Source organism: Phyllosticta citribraziliensis, assembly GCF_038025025.1.
Source record: "Phyllosticta citribraziliensis strain CPC 17464 chromosome Unknown J3D65scaffold_7, whole genome shotgun sequence".
Classification (NCBI taxonomy): Eukaryota; Fungi; Ascomycota; class Dothideomycetes; order Botryosphaeriales; family Phyllostictaceae; genus Phyllosticta; species Phyllosticta citribraziliensis.
In genome coordinates this window covers 568,102-585,176 of record NW_027117344.1, presented here as the reverse complement: position 1 = coordinate 585,176, position 17,075 = coordinate 568,102, and the positions used below count along the sequence as shown (strand labels likewise).

Below are 17,075 nucleotides of genomic sequence, written 5' to 3'. Positions count from 1 at the left end.
CTCTGCTCTGCCTGGTCGGGTCTGGTGCGGTGGCCGGGATCTGCGGCCTGTGCAGCGCTTATTTTCCAAGCGGCGGGAGGAGCCTCGGGCGCTGATTGGCCTGGTGGGCGTGACGGGCAAACCACTCGTCGACGGAGCTGGCGCCAAGCATCTACACTCTGCCTTGACTGGACGCAGACACGGCGCGTGGAACATGAAGCTCGCAGTCACACTCATGCCGACCTGGCCGACTGGCTGGCCGCCCTCGCCATCGGATCCTCATCCATCCCATCCCATCCCATCCCATGAGCATGAGGCCCAAGACAGCCGCCAGCTTCACCTTCTGTTCGCCGGCGACCGTCGTCATCGTCACCACCACCGCCATCATCATCACTGATTAGACGCCTCGCCCATCTGTCGCCCAGTCACGAGAGTGGCTACTGACCCCCATCCCATCCCCTCCAAGCGCCGACTCCAACGCTCCATCCACTGCCTGAGAGCCTGCAGCCCCCCCTTTCTGCTGCTGCTGCTGCTGCTGCTGCTTTTCCACATAATCAATCCTCTCCCAACTCACTCCTGCTGTACCTGCTCGCACCACCATCCCAGAGCGGGCGCATGCATCCCACCGCGTACACGCAACACAAGCCCACTCACCGAAGCGTGGGCTTCACTTGACCTTCCTTCCATTTGCCTTTACCGCTACACCACCCCTGTCCCACCAAGTCCATTTCCCCGATACATACTGGTATACATAGCGCCCGCTGCTCCCTCCAAAATCCCCTCCTATTCCCGGCTTCTTCCCACCACCGCCAACATCCATGGTCGACCCATCTGCCCATCCTCCGACAAAGCTAACCACCCCCCTGCTGCCTCCGCAGACGACGACCGCGCGCCATGTCGACCGGCAGACGTCAATTGCAGCGCCGCCCGTCGACCTCGCGCAGCACTTCTTCCACTAAGCGCAGCGAGAGCAATGCCTCGCCGTTGCCGCCCCCTGCGCCTAGTATAACGCCAAAGGCCGCCGAACTGGATCCATGCGCCGCCACCGCCTCATACTTTCTCTACGCCCAAAGAAACGCCATCCTGTGCCTCCACCACGACACGCTCGCAATTGAGCGCCGCTTCACCAGGCATCGCGAGGATGTGTCGAGAATCACCGTCGACAATGTGAGCGAGAGGGGTGCCGGCCGCCTGGTCGTCAGCTACGATGTCGGCAACACGACCATCGTATGGGACTTGCTCACCGGCGACGAGGTTTCGCGGTTTGCTGCCTTTGAGCAAATCACAACCGCTACGTTCATGCGCAATGGAAACGTTGCTTTCGGTAGGTTGCAGCGCCGCGGGTCGGAGCATTGGGACTGACGCATGGTGTAGGAAACTCGCAGGGCAACGTCATTCTCTTCGAACCTTCGACATCGGAACACATTTCGTCAAAAACAATCTTCGACCCAATCACCGCCCTTGCGCCCGCGTCCGACTGCAGGACTTTTGCCATTGGGTGTGTTTCGCTCTTCGCGTGATGCTCACGCCTGCGCTGACCATGAGACAGTTACCTCAACGGCTCCATCCTCATTGCGTCGCTCCAGCCATCCTTTACCATTTTGCACACCCTCAACACGCCGCGGCTGCCGTCGCCAATCGTCAATCTGGCGTGGCATGGCTCATCTTCAAAGCAAAAGTCGGACATGCTTGCCACGCAGTCGGCCGACGGCGATCTTCGCGTTTGGAGCGTGCCCAAACCCCCCAGCAGCGAGCCCCCTTGCGTGATTCGGATTCTCGGTCGCCCAGAAAACCGAGACGGCGGGCCATGCTGGTTCGGATGGTCCAAAAACGGCAGAATCGTGCAGTATTCAGAAGGGTAACACGTGACAGCCTGCATGCCCTATTTTCGTCCCGCATACACTGACACTCACGTGTAGATCGACATGTTCCTGGGATGTGCGCACCAAAAAGGTGACTTCTGACGTTGTACCAACTATCGATGGAGTCGTTGGTCTTTCAAACTATGGACCTGGTGCCGTGCTCTTCACCATCGGGAGGAACCATACCGTCCAGCAGTATGACATCAACCCCACCAACACCCCCATGTTGGTTGCCAATGTCCAACACATGCCGGGGCCCTTGCCGCCTTCGCCGCCCAACTCGATCGAAGAGGAGAGGCAGAAGAGGCAGGATGAAGTTCGTTCAGAGGTCAACCCTGTCCTCCCTGTATACCTCGATGCTCAGAGCAGCGAAGGAGAGGGGTCGACCATGTCGCCGCTGCAAAAGATTGCTCAGGAAATGGATCAGCTTGAAGAAGAGAGGCGCGACCGCGTCGGACCTCTCAGCCCCGTGTCGAGCAGAGGCTCGACCAGTTCCCGCTCGTCTGGAGGCGGGTCGAGGAAGCAGTACCGCTATGACAAACCCTCACCCCGCATGTATGAAGAATCCGACGGCACAGTCTTCTCTTCTGGCTCCTCTTACCGCTCGGGGTCGTCGTGGCGAGGCCGTGAGAGCATGTCTACTCGGTCAACAACGTCGTTTGCATCTTCAAAACACCGATCGACCAAATCGTCCTCGTTACGGAAGGAGCTGCTTCGTGATCCAGACGAAAATGGCGAGTCCAGCCAAGATCTTTTCCCGTTCACAAAAGCCCGTCTTCACGATGTCCCGTTTAGGATGCCTCAGCCAGGGGCCGCCAAGTCTGCCGACGAGCTCCGCCAGCAAATGCTCAGTGTTGTTTTCGGCTGGGATGACGACATTGAGCTGCTCGTCCGCGAAGAGTGTGAGTCGTCTTTGGTATTATCTTCCCCGCTGGTCCTGACATGATGCGTAGTGAATAATCATCAAACCGGTTCGGCAAGCGGTGTCCTGCTGTCGAAATGGCTTGGTGACTCTGGCTCTGACTTGATGGCGTCCATGATTGGATCTGAATCGATGTCTTCATCCGACTGGATGTTGCTAGCTTTGAGCTCAATGGGCCATGACTCGCAAAAGAAGGTTGGGCAAGCGTTTGTTCAGCGCTTGCTTGAAAAGGGAGACGTTCATCCGGCCGCCGCCATCCTCCTCGGCCTTGGAGAGCCAAACGAGGCTGTGGAGGCCTACGTCGCCCGCAAACATTACCTGGAGGCCACTCTTCTCACCTGTCTGCTTTTCCCCGACGACTGGCAGCGGATATCGTTCCTCGTTCGCAAGTGGGGCGAGGTCGCAGTGACGAGCGGTCAGCCAGAACTTGCCGTCAGGTGCTTTTACTGTACGAGCATGGCAGCAGCGGATCCATGGTCATCGCCTCGAGCTCAGGAAGCCGTACAGCAGAGCCAGACCAAGTTTGCAGAGTCTCAGCTTAGCCCGCCACTATCGCCTCCTTCTGCTGGACCGAACAGAGTCAAAACCTCGGGCCTCAAGCTGTTTACGACGTTTGGCAGTTCGAGCTCTCTAATGCCCTCGGCTGATGAACATACAGCCATGGGCGTGACGCCAATTGCCCAGTCCGCGCTATCTCCCACCGGCGGTAACAATCCATGGCTGCGTCCAGGCACCAGGGGTATGAGAGAGCCATCCTCCGCGAGGACGGCTACACCATCTGCATATAGGAGGCAGCGAGGACCATCAAGAGAAGACTTTGGGCGCGGCAACATGGCCGATGCAACACCAATAGTCACCATTGATGACGAAACACCAATTCCTCGCAGCGCCGTGAAGGAGCCCAGGTTCGACATGGAGTTCGAAACCGAGAGTTTGCCGTCTGTCAGCGAAAACGAGGCCAGCGAGGTTGAAAGTCAAAAGTCGGAGAGGATGGATTCCGAACCTCAACTGCTCAGTGCCGTCGCGTATGATCCAAATGAAAGCGTACGGAAAGAAGCTGCGTTGCCTTCGCCTGCGCGCGGTATTTTTGAACATTTGAAGCAAGAGTCGCGCTCACGCAACGGATCCAGAGACAGGAAGCCCGACGGACTATTCCTGGATGTCATGGAGACAGTCGTGGATAATGGCGCACCTTCCTCAACCACCTCACAATCTGGATATGTAACCAGCCGTGGGGCCGAGTTGAGCCCACCCCTCACAAGCAACAGTGTCAAGAGCGCAAAGGTTCGCAGCATCGACCAGTACATTAGCAGCCTGGAAGAGGCCAACTACCACGTTCGCAAAGCGAGCAGGGTTCGAGGTGCTAGCGGCGAACGCAGTGGACGCGCCAGCAGGAATGAGCGTTCCCGCGAGCGTTCTCAGACTCGTGGTCGGTCTGGCGTCCGCTACATCAGACCTGCCAAGCGGTCTCCCTCTTCGCCTGTCCCAATGTCACCGGAAGATGCTGCTTTGTACAACAGCAGCAGCAACGAGAATGACACGTACGACGATGAGCGTTACTACAAAGTGACTTCGCCTGTTGAATCGAGAGCCCCTCGCAGTCGCAGCCGTAGCCGTCTCCGTGCAGGCTCAAAAGTCAGATCCACGTCCAAAATGTCCCGAAGAGCAGACTCTTCTGATCGCAGGACACGCGTCGGAAAGACCAGTCGCGCCGGCAGTCGGAATCCTAGCCGCCAAAGGACCCCCGAGGGCCGCAGGACAAGCCAAGGGAAGGAGCCTAGTTTCATTGCCAACGTGCAGTCCCCGGCTTCGCCTGCCCCAATGACTTCGGACCCGAAATTCTACACCAGCGACGGCGATGATGCTGCCGAACTCACTTCGCCTTTGAGGGTGCGCCAAAGAAGTTCAAGTCGCCGACCGCATGGAAGCCGGGCTGGCTCCCGTCAGGGGTCACCAGAGCGACTCCAGCCCCGTGAATACTCGCATAGCCGCAAGCTGAGCCAGAACCAATCCGATGACCGCCCAGAATCTCCAGACTCGGTTCCTAGTAGACGCGGCCCTCGTCAACGCATGCCTAGGTTGCAGACGGACTTTTCGGGCGTGAGCAGCCAGGAGAAGCTGTCTCAGAAAGCGCGCGCTGCTCGAGAGCTGGAGGAGCGTCGGCTGTCCTTGGCCAGACGACCTTCTGCTCCCGTCATTCCTCACCCACAGGAACTGACAAGGCCTCAGATGTCGGGCCGCTCTCTTACAGATTTGAGTAACTCGCCGCTCTCGTACCTCCCTCCCTTGTCCTCGCACAGCGACAAGGCAATCCAGCGAAGTCAAACCGTAGACCCCGACAACATGATGCGCTACCCTCTCAAGAGCACTTCCGGTATCTCCACGAAGTCAATCCCCATTGGTCTTCCAGCAACTCCGCGTGCACTGCGTCATCCTAGATACATGAGCGCTGACCCTCACGAGCGCGATCCAGTTCCCGCCGTTCCCGAGATTCCTGAGAACGTCGTGGAGGTGAATGTGGACGGTGGCAAGAGGGTGCATGGCGAGATGCAAGACGAGATTGCACCACTGCTGCCATCGACGGTCTACGGCGGCTCTCAGGACCTACGTCGTTCCGTCTCAGCGCCCCCTGAGCACGCGTTTGGACACCAGAGACACGGCTCCCTCTCTGGCCGCGGCAACAGCAACAAGCGCATCAGTCCTCCACCAGTCACTGCTAGTATCGACGAGACGCTTCTTGGCTCCAACGATCAGATCATAGTTGTTGGAGAGCCCCAAAGCCAACCGCCGCTGCTCGCCGAGCTGCAACATCTCGCAACACCTCCCCCTCCCCCTCCGCCACCTGGCCCTTTCGGCGCGCCCCAGGAACGAAACGGGAGTGGCACAATCCACATCGCCATCGACGAGAGCCCAAACCAGACCAACATCTCTCGCACCACGACGCCATCCATGGCTCCTCCAAACGACTTCCCCCACGCCGACCCGTTCGCGTCCAGCCCACCCAGCAGCTCCCGCGGCTCGCCGCAACTGCACCGCCGCGGCCGCGGCTCCGTCTCCGAGTCCATCGGCTCGCGCCTCCGCGGCGTGACGGAACGCATGCGCTCCACCTCGCGCCAACGCGCCAAATCCCCCCCGCAGCCCGACCCCTCCAACTTCACGCCCTCGCCCTACGAAAGCGTGCTTCCCCCCTTTCCGGCCTTCAAGCCGTACCACAGCGGCGGCAGTGGCGGCGGCGGAGGCAGCGTCCGAGACAACGACGGCATCAATCCCGGTCTCTACGCGCGCTCGCCGCTGTCCGAGTCGAAGAACGCATCGGTCGAGCAGCTGCCGCCGCCGCCGCCGCCGCCGCCGGGCATGGGCAGCCCGACGCACATGGAGCAAGTCATTCCGCCCGAGAGGGGCGAGGTGTCGCGGGTCGAGGTCGTCGTTGGCAGCGGCGACAATGCTGGTAGCAGAAAGGACGCGCGCGGACAGGGGTATATGCGGCATCCGCGAGAGATTCGCGCAAACATGCCGCCCGAGAGCTTGCAGATGGGCGTTGCAAATATGGGAGGGATAGGTGAGAGTGGTATGATTTAGCCTGTGTCGCTATTCTGCGCATGTCTGGTGTTTTACTTCTTCTTTCGTTCTCTTGCATCCTTTCTTTCCTTCTTTTTCTTTTGGTACTGTTCATTTGCTTCTCTGCTGGCCATTTAATCGCCTCCGTCTTTTTTGTTCTGTTTGCTGTTCTGTTCTCCTCGCATTCGATACCACGAACCGCTTGCTTTTGTTCCTTGGGTTTCTTCTTCTGTCTCTGTCGCTGTCGCTGTCGCTGTCGCCACTGCATCCTTCTCCTTCTCTTCTGCTGTCCGTGGCTCAAATCAGCAAGTTGACTTTTCACCCCCATCCTCCATCGAAGCTCGCTCATGCATGAGAGATGTACTTCGGTTCAGCCAAAGTGCCCTCCTGAGCATCTCGAAACATGACTCCTTTTGCATCTATCTTTCCTCATCTCCTCATCTTCATGTACCGCGCCCGCATTCCCCGCTCCCGCCGCTTGTAATCATTCATCCCTTTACTCCGACACTCGCTCCGACACGCGGACGCCTCGTTTTGCGAAGCCACTTCCCACTTCCCATGCCGCCGGTGCGCGCAAGAGCAACACAACCCAGTACAATACAATATACGCCACTTCATCCCGCCCCCTTGCCTCTCTCTCTTTGTCTTGCTCGCGCGCTTGCTACATACATAGTATATATACTGTACGGTACCTATCTTCCATTACAATACATTACATCCGCGCTTTGCCTTTCTCTCTACCTCTGCCACTCTGCCATTGCATTGCATTGCCGTGCTATAAGAAGTGGAACAGTGGTAGTAATATTGATATTGCTGCTGCTGTCGTCTGGCTTCGTCTGCCTGTCTGTGGCTTACTCCAGGGAGTTCTTCTTGTAAGGTCTTGTGGCAGGGTCGGCTGATGGGGTGGACTTTGGAGTGTGGAGGGTGTGCTTCTTGAGGCGTTAGTCAAAGAAGGTTGTGGTGGGCATGGCGCGCTGTACCTGGCTGCCTATGTACTTTCCTGCCTGCCAAAATCACTCTCCACGGCCCTGTTGCATCCCCACGTTGCGTCCACGCGCCATCAGTGCCCGTACCATCAAGAAACAGAACGAAGAGACTAGACCAGATCACCCAAACACCCATGCACCCATGCACTCACACACCCCACGCACCCCACGCATCTCGCGCATCCCGCGCGTGGTGGCTGCCTATGTACGAAACTCAACCGTGCGCATGAACAGCCCGCGTGGGATGCGCATCCCATGGCATGCCATGCCATCCCACGCGGGCGGGCGCGTACGTGTGGGAGACGACAGACGACAGGCGACAGAAGATTTGCGACAGGACAACATCACAGATGAACAACAGCAGGGACGGTGTGGTAGATGTGACAAAGTACGTAGTGACTTTCAGCGCAAGATGCGCAAGTGCCTTCCGCGCTTTGCGACTGCGCACGCAAGCAGCACGGGATGGGGGCAACAGGGGACAGGCGCACATATATCAAAGCGCAGAAGAGGAAAGAGAGTAAACGAGTGCGTGGATTGATTGTATCGAGTCGAAGAGCGGCCGACTGAGTGACTGGTAAGCAGGTGGGTAGGTAGGTAGGTAGGTAGGTTGACTTTTCAGAGCAGAGCAGGGCAGAGCTGAGCAGCAATGCCCTACCGCAGCACACGCTCGTCTCCTACCCAACCCAACCCACATACCTACGTGCCATGCCCACAGTCGTCCGATCCGGCCATAAAGCTATCTAGACGCCTTTGTACCAACAGCAGCAATATTAACTCATCACTGTCGCAGTCGTACCCAGCACAAGCTCTTCACTGCCACCGTCCGTGTTGACCGGCAGCAGCAACGAACGACGGGGCAACCAGATAGAAAAGACCTTGCTCTTGCTCATGCTCATGCTGCAACCAGTGTCGGCCGCTTCTAGCAACATCTCGCCTCCACTTAGCGTCGACAAGCTTGCACCGCACCGCATCCATCTCATCTCATCTCTCCATGACAAGAGAGAACCTATTGTCTCGAGGCACGCCATCCATCTCCGTCGTCGTCGTCGTCGTCGTCGATGATGTGTCTGTCATGTACTGGCTACAAGAAGTGGGTCATGTCCGAATTAAGCGTCGCAGGCCAAAAGCCAGATCGTAGGCCTCATACTTCATGCTGACTAGTTTTAATAAACTCGGGTGGCTCGCGGGGTAAAGTTGTCACTGCGTGAATGCTTCTGCGCAAAAGATGCTGACGGTCCGTGTATGGTAGGATGGTCTGTCAGCCCGGCCAGCGATAAACCTGTTTGCTGCGAGAACAACGCTGTCTTTTGCTTTGAGGAGGCTGAAGAGATGCTCGGAGCCGACGGCGAGACCGCAACCGCACAACGGAGACGGGGCGTAGACTTGAACAAGCATTGACAGCGCAAAGCAAGGCTTGCTTGGTCATCGCCTGCGTCGACCTTTGAATCCCGTACCGAGTGCTTTCGGAAACTGCCTCCACACTTGAACACAACTCTGGCGAGCTCTACGATGGCGTGTCGGCCGCTGGAGCAGCAGTCTTCGCGGCAGGGGTAGCGTTGGCACCGTTTCCTCTTCCCCTTCCACCTCTTCCGCCCCTGAGCCCACCGGAACGTCCGCTTCCTTGTGCAGGGCCTGTTGGAGGCGCGGCCGGAGCGCCGCCCTTGGCTGCTACCCGCTGTTGTGGTCTGTCTTTGCGTTCAAGGACTTGGACAGCACCCTCAGCAATTTTGATAGGACTAGCGGCGACGGCTTTGTGGAGGCCACTCGGTTCAGCAAAGTCGACGTAGGCGAAGCCTTTGCGTTTGTCGATTTCGACGCGGACGACAGTACCATAGGCGCCAAGGGCCGTCTCGATGAGCGGTTCAGTGATTCCCTGGGAGGCATTCGCATGCTTGAGGAATGCCTGCTTGGACGTCGGAGCTGGAACAGGAGACGTAGGGGAGTTGCGGGAATTTTGTTGGCGACCTTGGGTGGCTGGCTGCTGCTGAGAGTTGGTCGTGGCCTTGCTTGAAGCGTTGCCGCCTTCAGAGACCTGATTCGTCGGAGCAGGGGCCGATGTAGCTGGCGCGGGCTTCTGCTGTTGCTGAGAAGATGCGGCGGGCTTCTTGAGGATCTTGGGGCCAGCGGGTGGCGTCGAGGTTCCATTCTTGGGTTGTTCGGCAGGCGTTTCCGTGCCTGACTTGGCGGCCTTTTGAGCCCGACGTTCTGCGCGCGTTGGACGGCTATCCTTCTTTGGCGAACGAGTATCAGGACTGTTTTTCCCCGAGACTGGAGTCGAAGGTGCTGCGGGTGGGGTTGCGGATTCGGCCGGTGAAGCTGTCTCAGAAGGCTTTGCTGCTTCCTGGCCGGCTTCGCGCTTGGAGCGGCGTCCACCAGCTGCGGGTCCAATGCCCAAGTCCCGCTGCAACATTTGCTTAACCAAGTTCGCGTTTCCCCTCTCCCGCTTTCGCTCTGCGAGCGGAGCGCCAGATGGCTTTGCATTGTCCGAGGAAGAAGCAGGGGCCGGAGATGGAGCTGCCTTGGAGTCCTTGTTGAGTATTTTGACAGGCTCTTTTGGCGCGGCCTCCTTGGCCCCCTTTTCGGTTTTGCTCTGCTTTGCCGGCTTTTCGGAACTGGTAACAACTTCCTTGCCGCCCTTGCGACCGCCTTTCTTGTCTGAGGTTTTGGCGACTGCCTTGTCATCCTTCGATTCCGCCTTCTTTCCCTGACTCTTGCTTGTCTGCGGTTTCTCCTTGGCGGCCTTCTTCTCCTTCAAATGCTCAATCAGCGGGGTAGTCTTGATATCCTCCTTGTGATCTGGACCCTCAGAGGTAACATCTGTGGGTGTTGGCTTGGTGACGGGGTTTGTCAAGCTTTCCAAAAAGTCTTTGAATTCGGGATCCTGGTCGATGAGACCCTGACGGGCATCGTTGCGACGTCTGCCCGCTGGAATGCGCGTATAAGGTGCAAATTCGAGAGAAGGCGGTCCGACCAGAGCAGGATCTTTGGTCGTATTCTTCGCGTCGTGGAATGCGGTTTTACGGACCTTGTCAGCCAAGATAGCTAGGCTGGCTTGATCTGTGATGTGAAGATAGGCGCGGGAAGGTTTGGATGGCTTTGCCAGGCTGTTTGGGAGCGCGTCAGCATTTTTGCCCAAGACAAATTGCGCGGATTGGAGCTCCGCACTCTTTCGAGATCTTGCCAGGCTTGTAGCTGAACCAGTCTACCTTGCCGGCACCGAGCTTCCACTCTTCGCCCAGAGCCACTTCGAACTCGGTCTGGGTCAATCCAGGGGGCAGGCGGCGCACAACGACCTTGAGACGCGGGGCATTGGATCTGTTGGAGGAGCCGCGGGCAGGGTTGTCTGAAGACTTGTTGTTTGTCTTTTGCAAGACGGTGGCCGGCACAGGCAGGACGCCATTAGTACCAGCAGCAGCGGGGGCTGCGGGCGGCGCCATGGGGAGGTGAGGGGTTGGAATTTGTGGGATGGAGGAGCTAGGATCGGGTTGAGTCCAAGTTATGACGCCTGCCGCGGCGAGAGGTTCCCCGGCGGCGGCGTCGGCGGCGCGGCAGCGTCCGATGGCACTGGCACCCACTACTGTCGTCGCTTTCAGGGCCCAGACGTGCTACCAACAACACTCCCTCCGATCGCCCAGCACCACCTCATCGTCTGCTCTCTCGCGCCGCCATGCCGACCGCTGCCCTCTACGCATGATTCCCGCAAATCGCCACACTGCTGTTTCGACATTCGCATCATTCTCCGCCGTCCCAGTCACACGACAGATAGCCATTTCTAAGCGTCTGCGCAGCCGCGGTTCGCCTACGTGAATATCCATACACGACTACCCACCTCCGCAACCCCGACCTCGACTCGCAACATGACCAAGGAAAGCGATGTCCCCCAGCCTGGCCCTGCCCGGCTCAGCCCCGGCGCTGGACCCGACGAGTGGTTGGAGGCCGCGAAGCAATGCAAGCATCTGCCCGAAGCCGACATGAAGCGCCTCTGCGAGATTGTCAAAGAGTGTTTGATGGAAGGTTAGCCATTTCCCCACTGCGACTCACGCGCAGCTCTGGTTCTGCGGACCGTGCGCTAACCAGTGCTCGCTTCCCCACAGAATCCAACATCCAGCCCGTTCGGACGCCCGTGACAGTGTGCGGCGATATACACGGCCAGTTCTACGACCTGTTGGAGCTTTTTCGCGTTGCGGGCGGTATGCCCAACGACACGGCGACCGCAGCGCCAACTGTGCCGACCAAGACGATAAGCGCGGCTGATATTGAGCCACCAAGCACCATCACCGACCCCAAGGCGAAGCGGAAGATGAAGAGGAGGTTTCAAAGAGACGCCAACTATACTGGCCCATCAAGCCCCAACGAAGACATCGAGGAAGACGCGGCTGAGGATGACGAAGAGGAACACCGAGGTCGAAGTAGAAGCACCAGCCACAGAGGAAGCTTCGGTGATGCGTCATCGGATGCGGGTAGTGGCAGTGTGAATCGGAACGTTTCAAGCTCTGGCGGCAATGGGCTGCAAAACTACATCTTCCTCGGGGACTTTGTGGATCGAGGCTACTTCAGCTTGGAAACGTTCACGCTGCTCATGTGCCTGAAAGCCAAGTAAGTAGCCGGTGCTGTTGGGATAAGGCAACCACTTCTCAACCTAACCTCAACGGCAGATATCCCGACCGCGTCACTCTGGTCCGCGGCAACCACGAATCGCGGCAAATTACCCAGGTGTACGGATTCTACGAGGAGTGCCAGACCAAGTACGGCAATGCGTCTGTGTGGAAGGCATGTTGCCAAGTCTTCGATTTTCTAGCGCTCGCGGCCATCGTCGACGGCAAGGTCTTGTGCGTGCATGGAGGATTGAGTCCTGAAATCAGAACGTTGGATCAGATTCGGGTCGTTGCACGTGCACAAGAGATTCCTCACGAAGGAGCATTCTGCGACCTCGTATGGAGCGATCCAGAAGACGTCGACACCTGGGCAGTTTCGCCAAGAGGTGCTGGATGGCTGTTCGGCGACAAAGTGTCATCAGAGGTCAGCATTGGTCGGAGATGTTTTACGACGGGTCTGCTGACAGTTTGCTGCAGTTCAATCACGTAAACGGCCTGCAGTTGATTGCAAGGGCGCACCAACTGGTCAACGAAGGCTACAAGGTGAGAGCAACAAGACAAGATGACGTGGGCGGCGGCTAACGCAGACACAGTACCATTTCAAAGACAAAGACGTCGTCACGGTGTGGTCAGCACCCAACTACTGCTACCGGTGCGGCAACGTAGCGTCAATCATGAGCCTCGCCGAAGACCTAAATCCTAGGTTCACCATCTTCAGCGCCGTCCCTGACAACCGGCGGGCAGTGCCGGCTGGAAGAGGCACCCGTGGCGAGTATTTCCTATAGAATTGGACGAAATCCAGCTGTGCATACGAGAAACGTCTTTCCTCTGCTTGATATCCGGACTTTATCGACTTTTAGGTTACAGGGTAGAAAGAGACGACCCCCCGCGCATTATTTTCAAGTGGCAATCGGTAGCGACCAGATGGTTTGGAAGACGCTGGCGACGGTCTTTGGCGGCATGCAGAGACGCGATTGTGGTGATTGCAACTGGCAGCGGCGTATTATCAGGCTCGCTTTCCCTAAGCGGTTGATGGTGGGAGAGGCGGCCTGTGCATGGGTTGTGGATGGCGCATGGATTTGGTTGATTTTCGCGATACACGAACTGTACTATAGTTTCGAGGACCTGTAGTAGGCACATGAAGTAGCTCTTGCGATTGCGAGGCAGGGCTTTTTACTGAGTGGTAAGAGATTGATGGCGTCGTGTCCAAGTACCTTGGATTAGTTGGACAGGTACATGGAGTATCACGTGTAGAGATGGAACCTGAAGGGATCACCACGTGTCGAGCAAAGCGCTGCATGGGTGGGGTGCTAAAGAAATATGCAGTATATAAATTGCAATAATTTTCAAATTCTTGGCTGTAATGGTCACAAGTCCTGAAAGGTGCATTGAAACAGTGGCATCTTTCCCTATCAAATGCTCTCGAGCAGGCCCAGTTCGAATCCGGTGGTGCCCGACCGACTCGCGCAGGTAACTCGTGACGAAGGCGGGCTTAAGCAATGAAGTCTACCAGTCGAGGGAAGCAATTCCGCAGACTAGGCTTCACCATTGGATGGCGGTGCTGGATAACTTGCTCGGGGGTTTGGGACAGGCGTCATCGACTGATGAATCAACCAGGTATTCTTTTTGCTCTTTTGTCGTCTTCCTCACCATTCTTTTCCTTCCATCCTCGCTTAGTAGCCGCCGAGATCTCGCTTGCGGCTGCTTGTCGGCTTGTCTCGGGCGCCGTCCTGTTTTGGTCACCACCAGGCCTGGGCTTGCTTCCGTTCCTTCCTCTGCGCTGTTGGCAAGCGCGTGGGTGAGATCGTCAACCTCGAGGCTCAACTGTTTTGTACTCGGTACCTCGATTCCATGTCGTACCAGATGCTCGGATATCGGGTGATCCATCTACAATGGAGGTCAGGCACTCCATTCCAGTCCCCTGGCTTTGCGTCTCCTGGGTCTTCGTCTTCATCCCACTCCTTCACATCTGCACGTCGGGCACAGGTTTGCAGCTCCGAGGTATTCCAGCTTCCATTTCCAACATGCTATCAATCCGGCCATCTCTTTGCCCGTTTTATCAGCCTAAAAGTGGCGTGTCCTCGAGGTCGACGATCACGCACCAAAATACTCCGTCTCCGTTTCAGCTTCAAGCCCTTTGAAAAGAGTACCGAGCGCAGATGTCGCTTGGGTGGGTGTTGACGAATCACGTCTTGGCGACCGTCTCCAAAGTTCCTTATTTTATCCCATCTCGCAGTCTCGTCCTGCTAGCGCCGTCCGAATTGAGGAGGAGGTTGCCCGAAAAGTAAGGTGGTCGGGCCTGCGGAAGGCCTCCGCTACTGCTCACCACTTTTGCGCGTCGCTCGCCTATGCTCTCTTCTCACGGGCCTATATTGCCGGACATATGAGCCTGGCGTCCAGCAATGGAAGAAGAGCAGGGAGAGAGGAGCCGGCCACATTTGTGCTGCAAGCCGTCGGCTAGCTGAGCGCCTGTCTACGCCTTTGGTCCATAAAGGTAGGTGCTTGTCATGCATCCTGGCTCTTCCATAGGTGGATCTCGTTTCAAAGCCGCCCGGCGTACGTGGAGCATTTTGCTGCATCTGGTAACACAACCACTCCAGAGCCACGAGCTCCTTCCCCTGCTCAGGTCGACGGTAAGGATGCCATGTGCCACAGACGTATATAAACATTTACTTCAGGTACCCCCAAAATTCCACTCTTCTCTTCTTGCAGCCAAGAAAGAATAGCAACCTTTTAATACTGCCTTTCTCTCTCTCTTCCTCGTCCTGGTGATCGAGTTCTTCAAATTAACATCTCTACGTACCCTTCTTCTCCCTAAGGAAAACCGTCAAAATGAAGTACAGCATCTCAGCATCTGTTCTGGCCCTGGCCGCGTCTACCACGGCCCTGCCTGCGAACAAACAACACCAAAAACATGCCAAACGGGCCTCTCCCAAGGTCTGGCTTGCTGGCGACTCGACCATGGCTTCCGGCGGCGGCGGTTCCGGAACTCAAGGTAAGCCAACACGCCCACCTCCCTGCTTCCACCTCCAAGCTCACGAGAGTTCCTCCCAGGCTGGGGCGAATACCTCCAATACTCGCTCAGCGGCGCAACGGTAGAAAACGAAGCGCGAGGCGGCCGCTCCGCGCGCTCCTACACCGACGAAGGCCGCTTCGACGACATCGCGGACCAAGTCAGCTCGGGCGACATCGTCGTCATCGAGTTCGGCCACAACGACGGCGGCTCCCTCTCGACGACGGACAACGGGCGCACCGACTGCGCCGGCGACGGCGACGAGACGTGCACGACGCCCGACGGCCTGACGGTGCAGACGTTCGTCACATACGTGACCAACGCCGGCAAGACCTTCGTCGACAAGGGCGCCACCGTCATCGTGTCGTCGCAGACGCCCAACAACCCGTGGGAGGAGGGCGACTTCGCCTACACCGGCACTCGCTTCGTTGGCTACGCCGAAACCGCCGCCACAAACATTGGCGACGGCGCCTTTTATGTCGACCACGGCCAGTACGTCGCCAACATCTTTGAGAGCCTCGGAAAGGATGAGGTCGACGCCTTCTTCCCCAACGACCACACACATACCAGCCCTGAGGGCGCCGACCACGTCGCGAAGGCGTTCGTCAAGGCTGTGCTGTGCGCAGACAATGACCTGGCGCAGTACGTCTCCAACTCGACGAGCTCGGTCGAGGGCTCTTGCGTCTAGTGATCGCGGACGTGAGGACCGGGGGTTGGTTCAGGGGCTTCATGGCACTTGCCAGGCATTTTTGAGCGGGTGGAGCGAGCGGTTCCGGCAGTTGATAGTGGTTACTTCTTACTTCTAGTACATATGAGCATTATCACCTCTTCATGGCATTTTAAATACGTTCGTATGACATGTCGACCGCATGGCAGGCAGTGATTCACACACGACACGAAATCCGCGGTTCAAGCAGAAACTCCCAATCCAATTGATCCCAATACCGAGAGGAGGACAAAGTCATAAAGCTACGCGTACCCAAGAGCGTTCGTTTCGTTGGCCAAAAGAAATCACCAAGCGAGGACCGGCCGGCCCTCAACAGACACCAAGTCTCCCCAGTCTTTCCAAAGAGACAAAGAAACAGAAGAGAAAGAAGAAGAGAAGGAAACAGAATCCAACTGCACTACCGTACCCAAGAATCACTCCCATTCCCATCCGCGGGCGTCATTGACAATGTCCCGCAACACCGGCCTCCCGCTCAACAAGGCCTTCTCACTTACCACGCCCTTCTTCTCCGGCACGCGCGATCCCGCCTTCTTGACCCCCTGGCCCGCCGGCTTGACGCAGCCCTTTTTCGTCGGGCTCTGGCTGCCGCGCATGCCGCACGTCCCCCTGCCCCCTCTGGCACCAGCATTGGCGTCCTTTGGCGCCAAAAACTTCTTCATCGGGCTCCTCTTCGGACTCCTGAGCCGAGCATCGCGCAGCTTCTTCTCGACGCCGGAGCAGACGTCCGCCTTTTCCGCATCGCCCTGCGTCTGGCTGGGGCCCGCCTCGTCGAAAGCGTGGTCGCGCGCCGCATCAGCCGGGAGGTCCAGAACCCAGCCCTGGCGCTCGCACACGTCGACGAGGCCCTTGAGCGTCTCATTGGCGGAGCCGACCAGCGTCTTCTTGCTGCCGAGGAGGACGAGCTTGCTGCGGGCGCGCGTCACGGCGACGTTGACACGCCGCCAGTCCTTGAGCAGCTCGCCGACGGCGCTGGCCTCGTTGCTGCGCACGCAGCTGACGATCACGACTTCCTTGTCGCGCCCTTGGAACTTGTCGGCCGTGTGCAGCTCGAGGCCGGGACGGTGGCGGAGGCTCTGTCGGAGGAGGGACAGTTGGGAGCGGTAGAAGGTGATGACGCCGATGTTGGCGGCGTCGATGCCGGCTGCGAGGAACGATTCGACGGCTTGGACTGTCAGGGTGGCTTCCAGGGGGTTGACCATGCGAGAGCCGGTCATGGTCTCGAGAGAGGAGGGCAAAAGGGGATCCGTGTTGAGAAAGACGACTTTGTTGGAGGGTCGGACTGTGTGGTGGAGCCAGCAACTTGGCGCATCCGGGCTAGGACACGAAGACTTTGAGGAGCTAGATGTACAGGAAAACATACTAGACCTGCACTCGTGGAAGCGTTGGAGGGCCGATAACGAGGGAACTTCGAGAGACCGATCAGCCACTGCTTG

The 17,075-nt window shown here is 57.8% G+C and overlaps 5 protein-coding genes across 5 annotated transcripts; 4 read left to right on the top strand and 1 right to left on the bottom strand.

Moving 5' to 3' along the window:
- Positions 1-441: 441 nt before the first annotated feature.
- On the top strand, positions 442-6,342 carry J3D65DRAFT_590300 (uncharacterized protein; the record flags this gene model as incomplete). The annotated part of the gene is made up of 8 exons (XM_066797786.1): positions 442-724; positions 858-1,303; positions 1,354-1,477; positions 1,529-1,837; positions 1,899-2,743; positions 2,795-6,006; positions 6,064-6,168; positions 6,238-6,342. The coding sequence occupies exons 2-8, from the start codon at positions 874-876 to the stop codon at positions 6,340-6,342; spliced, it is 5,130 nt and encodes a 1,709-aa protein (XP_066654340.1). The 5' UTR covers positions 442-724; positions 858-873.
- A 98-nt stretch (positions 6,343-6,440) lies between these two features.
- On the top strand, positions 6,441-7,266 carry J3D65DRAFT_626764 (uncharacterized protein). Its single transcript, XM_066800468.1, has one exon. The coding sequence runs from the start codon at positions 6,673-6,675 to the stop codon at positions 7,195-7,197; it is 525 nt and encodes a 174-aa protein (XP_066654339.1). The 5' UTR covers positions 6,441-6,672; the 3' UTR covers positions 7,198-7,266.
- A 1,075-nt stretch (positions 7,267-8,341) lies between these two features.
- On the bottom strand, positions 8,342-10,843 carry J3D65DRAFT_677692 (Smg-4/UPF3 family-domain-containing protein). Its single transcript, XM_066803650.1, has 2 exons — positions 10,473-10,843; positions 8,342-10,411 (listed from the first exon to the last, which is right to left on the bottom strand). Exons 1-2 carry the CDS (start codon positions 10,742-10,744, stop codon positions 8,812-8,814), a joined length of 1,872 nt encoding a protein of 623 aa, XP_066654338.1. The 5' UTR covers positions 10,745-10,843; the 3' UTR covers positions 8,342-8,811.
- A 111-nt stretch (positions 10,844-10,954) lies between these two features.
- J3D65DRAFT_394661 (Metallo-dependent phosphatase-like protein) lies at positions 10,955-12,725 on the top strand. Its single transcript, XM_066795882.1, has 5 exons — positions 10,955-11,321; positions 11,402-11,903; positions 11,963-12,326; positions 12,380-12,445; positions 12,496-12,725. The coding sequence occupies exons 1-5, from the start codon at positions 11,165-11,167 to the stop codon at positions 12,685-12,687; spliced, it is 1,281 nt and encodes a 426-aa protein (XP_066654337.1). The 5' UTR covers positions 10,955-11,164; the 3' UTR covers positions 12,688-12,725.
- A 2,009-nt stretch (positions 12,726-14,734) lies between these two features.
- J3D65DRAFT_603705 (SGNH hydrolase) lies at positions 14,735-15,603 on the top strand (the record flags this gene model as incomplete). The annotated part of the gene is made up of 2 exons (XM_066798229.1): positions 14,735-14,897; positions 14,957-15,603. 2 exons carry the CDS (start codon positions 14,735-14,737, stop codon positions 15,601-15,603), a joined length of 810 nt encoding a protein of 269 aa, XP_066654336.1.
- Positions 15,604-17,075: the final 1,472 nt, after the last annotated feature.